This window comes from Brassica oleracea, chromosome C7 (genome assembly GCF_000695525.1).
Source record: "Brassica oleracea var. oleracea cultivar TO1000 chromosome C7, BOL, whole genome shotgun sequence".
NCBI lineage: Eukaryota > Viridiplantae > Streptophyta > Magnoliopsida > Brassicales > Brassicaceae > Brassica > Brassica oleracea.
In genome coordinates, this window is record NC_027754.1 from 38653787 (window position 1) to 38661174 (window position 7388).

The following is a 7388-nucleotide window of genomic DNA, read 5'->3' on the forward strand; positions in this document are numbered from 1 at the left end:
AAAAAAAAAAAAAAAAAAAAAAAAAGAAGAAGTGGTAAGTGTACAACAAACCTGCATCCAGTTTTAATGAAATCCTTCAAAGTGGAAGCGCGTTGAGTCCCTTTCGCTCTACACCCGAATGCAACACATAGAGCAGTCAATATCGCACTCTTTCCACCTTGCCAACAACACACACAACCACAGAGCGTGAAAAAGACCAAAATTTTCAAAATTGGGCGAAACCCCCAACTCAACTCTCAATAAGGGATGCGTATGTGTAAATTCAATCGATTGGAGAGGTAAAGATGAAAGCTTTTGGGAAGGAAGAAACACTTACTTCCGTTTTGGCCGGTGATGAAATTGACCCACTCGCCAAACTCGATCTGGAGATTACTATGGCACATGAAATTCTCGAGCTTAATCCTTAGGATCGTACCCGACCCGGAACGCTGTTTGATGAAGGAAGCGCTGGGTCGAGCCCCGGATTTCGCCATGGCTTTGTCGCGTTTCTAGGGTTTCTCACTCCGGCTGAGACTAATTAGAGAGAGAGAGAGAGAGAGAGAGAGAGAGAGAGAAGGCAATTCGCCGGGCGGGAAAGAGACGAGACGAGACGAGGCTAGGCTATTATACGTCGTGTGTATGCTTAACCATGCCCGTCTTCACCGTCCGATCTTCTAGAGATTGCCATTATGGGCCTTACCATTAACTTAACATTGGCCCATTAGCCATATTCGAATACTTTGTTTTCTTTCTTTTGGAACGAAAATGCTGTCGTTTTTTTTTTACGCTTCTACACATTTACATCGTTTACATAGCATAGCATTATTAGACTTATTCTTGGGTTCACCCCTAGGGTGAACCTCTAGGTTCACCAACCAATATAATTTCATTATTTCAAAATTGATATCTTTTAGAAAAGGAAACAAAATATTGTCAAGATATATTATGTTTTTAAAATAAAAAGTTAAAAAAATTAGAAAAAATCGTAGTTAGAGAAAAACGAATTAAAAAAAATAATATTTTTATCGTCGTCAGCAAAACACTAAACCCTAAATCCTAATTCCTAATTCCTAAACCCTAAATCATAAACCCTAAACTCTTGGGCAAACTCTAAACCCTTGGATAAATCAAAAACTCTAAATCCTAAAACCCTAAACCCTAAATCTTAAACCCTTGAGTGTTTAGTGTTTTTGATTTGGAGTTTAGGATTTATCCAAGGGTTTAGGGTTTACAAAAAGGTTTAGAATTTAAGGTTTAGGGATTATGATTTAGGGTTTAGTATTTTGCTGAGGACGTTAAAAATATATTTTTTTAACTACTACTTTTTTTTTAATTTATTTCTTTTACCTTTTTATTTTAAAAATATAATATAACTTATAGCTTGAGAAAGACTTTTTCTTGGGTTCACCCCCTAGGTGAACTTTTAGGTTCACCAACCAATAGAAAGTTGTCATTTTAGATCTAGTATCTTTTAATTAAGGAAACAAAATAACTTGCCAAATTATATTATGTTTTTAAAATAAAAAAATAAAAAATTAAATAAATAAAAATAACAATAGTTCTAAAAAAAAATTATTTAAAAAAAAAATTTATTTTTAAGATTTAGAGTTTAGTGTTTAAGATTTATAATTTAGAATTTATCCAAATGTTTAGTGTTTTTCCAAGGGTTTAGGGTTTAGGATTAGAGTTTAGGGTTTAGTGTTTTATTGACAACATGTTTAGTATTTTTCCAAGGGTTTAGGGATTTACCCAAGGATTTAGGGTTTACCCAAGGATTTAGGGTTTAGGATTTGAGTTTAGGGTTTAGTATTAGAGTTTAGGGTTTAGTGTTTTGTTGACAACATTATTTTTTTTTTAATTCGTTTTTTATATATTATTTTTATTTATTTTTAAATTTTATTTTGAAAAGATAATATAATTTGCCAAGTTATTTGGTTTCCTTAATTAAAAGATACTAGATTTAAAATGACAATTTTCTATTGGTTGGTGAATCTAAAGGTTCACCCTAGGGGGTGAACCCAAGAATAACTCCTTGAGAAAATATTTTTTTTCTTTTTTTAAAAGATTTCGAATATGAAATAACACAATCCTATTTGTTGGTGAACCTATGGGGTGAACCCAAGAATAAGGCGCATTATTATTCCTTTTTTGGGACAAAAGATTCATGAGAATCAAACCACGTATATATCTGTATACGAAATTTATGTAAACAAAGATGTGAACTGGTCTTTGAGATTTTCACCTGGATGACCAAATCCATCACCCTCCTTGTAGAACAAATAGATCACACGTGCAAGATTAAAAGACTCGCACAAGGATTTGGCGTGGTACAGTGGATGAGGCTTTAAAGAACTCTTCTATCATTATCTCATGGTGATCCTTAATCATCTTCTTTAATTCTGTAACCGCTTCTTCTTGAGTAACACCATATTGTTTCATGTAACAGTTGACTCCATTTGCCACTTCCCCGGCCCTCTCTTCAGCTCTTCCTCGAAAGTGGCTATGTCGTTCGTCAGACGAAGCACAACATTAAAAGCATGGATGAATTCGGGTTTGGATGCGACCCACTCGTACATTATCTTCTCATCACAGTCTTCCATACCTAGAAAGATGTAGAGTGTCATGTCATCCATTGCGGCTGTGACGACCCCGACCTCCATGTACTCCTCAAAGCTTGGTACATGACCTGTTCGTGCCCATTTTGCTATCTCTAAGTACCCTTCCTTCGTCAGGCTCTTTATCTATGTTTTTCGATATAAACATACAACATTACTCTTGTATATCATCATACTGTGTTTGTCTAATAAATTACATTTACGTACCTCATCAATAGTTGGCTTCACACCGCAATGTCTTCCCAGCGAACTCATTTCTCGTTCGATATCTTGAATAATTTCCCACAAATTACGGAATATGATTTGCACATAACTTGGTAGATCTTCTATGGCTTCAATATCCCACCTAGCCATTAAGTTTATCAGCCCAAAGGACTAGAATTCAGGTTTAAATTACAATATGAAAAAAATGCTGCATGTACCTTTGCAAAGCGTCAGTGAAACTTGTGACTTCAGGAAGAGTACCATATGCATCCATATGTGTCATCAACAACCGTCATGATCATGGAAATTAGAGTGCATATAACTCTCGCTAGGGAATATCGTGGCTCTAAATATATACCCACCATGCCCAAACCGTACTCCGCAATTCTGTCCCGGAAGGTATACGGCAGCTTAGATGCAAGATCTATCTCCTTCCACCATCTGCAATCACATATGAAATTATCAAGACGGACACAACAAAATTGCGGGTCCATATGTAAGGTTTTACCGTTACCAACTCAAAGCTAGTTGATGATAAATTGAACTGGTCTATATTGTGTGCTCTGCTCTCATCACACTTTTGATGTGAGATTCCTACTAATATAATATATGATTTGTGAATTAGCTAAAGGAGATTACTTAGTGAGAGCTTTGAGCTTTTTGATGTAATGCAGCTGGCAATAGCTGAAGTTGAGTTTCGCAAACTTGAGCAGCTTCTCCTCGTGATGTTCTTCTTCTTTGTAAAAAGAGATGTATTCTCTTGCAACTGCTATCTCTATGCAACGATATCTAGGTATGTATAATACATGTTGTATGAGCTTAGAGAGATGTGGATGAGTAGTAGTCACTGCTAAGTGAGTCCTAGTGAAACTCCGTGCTTCCTCCATTATATCCTCATCTTTTGTTTTGAGATATGATGCTTGGTACAACTGCAACATCCCTCTAACATCTCCAACTACACTTTCCTTGAACTTTCCATCATGTTCCCCTTTGAATCTTTTAAACACATCTACAATGAAATCAACATGAATTATATATATATATATATATATATATATAGTCAAAATAAGAATAAACATATATGCTAATCAAAGAAACTAATATAAGGGATAAGGCTATTACCACAAGGCATTTTGTGTCCATACAATCTGAAAACCTCAAACATAATAGAGATTGTTTCAAGATCATCTTCATTGTCGGTTAATATCTCCAGCTCCCCAAAAGCCTTGTTTAGAATCTCTTCAATTTCATTTTCGAAATAATGGGAAATCGCTAGACTGATAAGCAAGTGAATGAGACGAATTTTATCCTTGGTACAGGTGTGAAAAGATATGAGCATATCTCTTACACACGGCTTCATAACTGATTCAATCTCATGCTCAATTGCATCGATTTCCTATAAAAAAAAAATGACGTAAGAAACACATGTTAGATGTAGTTACGATATGACATAATGGATTTAAAAGATATAACGCGCTCTTAAAAGAAAATTAAAAAATGAGCCAATGGGATATCTTAACTGTCTTAACTACAACTAACAATACATAGTCATGAACTTCTGTCTGAAGACACATCGGGAAGCAATGTACTTACATAATCATTGACAGGAACAGAGAATTGGTGATCTCCTAAGAAAGTGGGGGCAAACTGAGCCAAGGGGCGAGTACTCTCAAGATCGTTACTAGTAGCCATTACATAGAACGAATCTTGTTTTGTGGGTTTTCGAGGAAGAGTTTGGTTTTGAAGCAAAGGGCGAGGTAAAAGAGAAAGCTTGGTCTTGTGATAGAGAGTGACTTTGTTAGTGCGAGGGATAATTTTAGGACCAAAACTCATCGACATACTTGAAGTTTGCATAGACACGAGAGAGTTTCTACTCTGCTTTATGTTTTGATGATGGATTGGATGGTTCAATGTGCTCTCACATCTCCAGCTTGCTTTAAATAGATACAAGGTCTAGTGGAGACTGGACATCCTAGACAATATTTTAACAGTGAAAACTAAACTAAACCACTACGCTTAGTGGAAGTTTATATAAATATCTCCTTTTCTTTTATAATGAAATTAAATTTTACTCTAAATCTTATTTCATTTTCAAGTTAAAAATGTAGTATTTTGTAAAAGATAAATGCATTACTCTATTTTTACAATAATTTTATTTCACTATAAATTGAAAATAGAGTGAGATTCAAGAAAATTTATTCTAAATTTTATTTTTATGTAGAAATAGAGTGGGAATAAAAATGTTGTTAGACAAGAAAACATAATCTATATATTTGGAGGAACTATTTTCTTATACATACCCTGAAAAAGGAAGTTACTTAATTTGGAAAATATAAATTAAGCAAAGAATTTAAAAAGTGTATAAAACGAATACGACTATAATTGTCATAAGAGCATGATTATCCCAAAGACCCATTTAGGGGTTCTTATTTTTTTTTAATACTTTAAAGTAGTAAAAGTGACTTAAGAGACAACATTAAGAAACCCAAACATTTTTATGCTCCATTGCAAGGCTCTTAATTAAGGGTTCTTAAAAAAAATTATTATACATTTTAATTGTATTAATATACCAGTTTTAATTGCATGAATGAATATGATTCACAAAAAAAAACATCATGATGTTTCTGAATCATGAAAGAACATAACAAACATTTCTTTCTGGCTAATAACTCAGTCACAAGCTGCTTATCATCGTACTTCATCACATACCTTTTTAAGAAGGCTTCATTGGTATATGCCAAGACACATGGAATCGAAGGGGGTTCACTTTCAAGCAATCCTTTGGCAATGAGAGCTTTGATTACATTACACCTAGGCACAAGATCTTCTCCATGCTGTATCCAAGTAGCTGAGGAAACAAAGCCACAGCCTTTAGTGGCCAATTCATCTGTATCACAGCAAACTCAATCTTGATTTGTATTAAACTTTAACACAAGTCTATGGACACAAGAATACAAGAATATCTATAGGTGTAGTCAAAAGTATGCAACTGCATATAGAGAAATAAAGTTCAAGTGATCTTGATTTGTACAGGAGAAGCAAGATTGAAATCATTACCTCTCTGAAAGAAGAACAAAGTGTTGGTTGTCAGGATCTTCAAGAGCACTAACCAGTAACCTCTTCTCGGCATCAACCATTGATACCCTACCCCAAGTGACCTCTTCCCTTCATGCTTATGAATCCTCCAAAAGCACATACATTATAAACATACATAAATACAAGATTCAATTGCATAAAATCTTCCAACAAGTTTAATTAATGCATTGTGCAAAGGGTACATCAGGGCAACTGATAACATTAAGTAAAATATCCATTTTTTCTTTGATAACTTCTCTTTAGCTATTCACAATACTTGTGCTAAACAAAACAAAATTAACAATCTTCAAAGCCAGCAACTAATCTGAATTCACCTCCTCACGACAAAATTTCTGTCCTGATCACAAAGCGAGCAATTGTGAACCAAGGCTTGTACTTCAATCGTGTCCCTGCCACAGGACAAAACCATATTAAGACCAGTGACCAATATAGACATAAACAATATCATCTACCTCTTTAGTTTTTTTCAATTAAGTGTTCAATTAAAGAACAGTGGAACTATCCTAAGATGGGCAACTCCGAATTGAAGTTTCATGAGCTGGGAACGAAGAAAGCAAGGATCTTTTAGAATCGGTGAAAAGGTGCTAACCTGTCTCGTTAACCTTAACGACGCGGTCATCGGAGACAGTCTCGAAGAGGCGGAGGAGAGACATCTCGTGACGTTGGAGGCCAGGAAATCACGAGGCGTGGAAGAAAGGGTCTAGAGAAGTAGCCTCTGCCTGAAGCGCTCTGGCTTCCCTTCTTCATTTGCTGGGAATCATCGCCGCCTTCAGCCATCCATGCAATTGCTTCGACTCTCTCTCTCTCTCTCTCTCTCTCTCTCTCTCTCTCTCTCTCTAAGAGATGAACGCCCAAAGGGCAACAGGTGCTTCAGAAAACCGTCTCTTGTAACCCCTAAATAAGAGACGTTCTTTTGCATTTAATCTAATTTCCTTTTTTTTTAATGGTAATAACCCTAAGAGACGGAGGCTGAAGACCGCGTTAATGATGCTCTAAGTGTATTGTTTTCTTTTCCAATTTTGGGTAGACAACATATTCACTTCTGACTTTGGCAAGATCTATACCATCCAAAGAGAGTATTTATATTTTTAAAATTACAAATGTCAGATAGTCTTTTTTTTTTGTCGACTTTCGGGCCACAATGGGCCGGTCCGATAGCCTTACATCTTCATAGAGGGGAAAGCTTCACTATAGAAGGCAAAGAGGGGTCGAACCCCTAACGCCAAGGTGGACAAGCCACTATACATGACCACTGGGCCATGCAACCTCGGCAATTGATATCTTGCATATTTACATTATTTTATCCATTTATTCATGTGCATTTTCATCGTATAGATTAGGATTTAGCCATGTCTAGGTTGCATTTTGCATACATATGTCTCTATTAGGTATTGGAGTACCACATGGAGTTCCTGGAGACATTTGGGTGCATTTGGAGTTCAAAGGAGGTGATTAGAGTGATCTTTGGACGAGCACTGCCTGGAGCGACTTCCC

At 35.8% G+C, this 7388-nt stretch overlaps 1 protein-coding gene and 1 pseudogene across 1 annotated transcript in view; both read right to left on the bottom strand.

Moving 5' to 3' along the window:
- The window catches only part of LOC106306783 (structural maintenance of chromosomes protein 6B), a 6952-nt gene extending 6386 nt beyond the window's left edge, over positions 1-566 (bottom strand). Inside the window, exons 1-2 of the mRNA XM_013743531.1 lie at positions 317-566; positions 52-157 (exon numbers count right to left, since the gene is read on the bottom strand). Coding sequence (XP_013598985.1) covers positions 52-157; positions 317-473 — 263 coding nt within the window. The 5' untranslated portion in view covers positions 474-566. The remainder of the gene's footprint in view (positions 1-51; positions 158-316) is intronic.
- A 1521-nt stretch (positions 567-2087) lies between these two features.
- On the bottom strand, positions 2088-4847 carry LOC106301820 (annotated as a pseudogene).
- Between the last annotated feature and the right edge of the window lie 2541 nt (positions 4848-7388).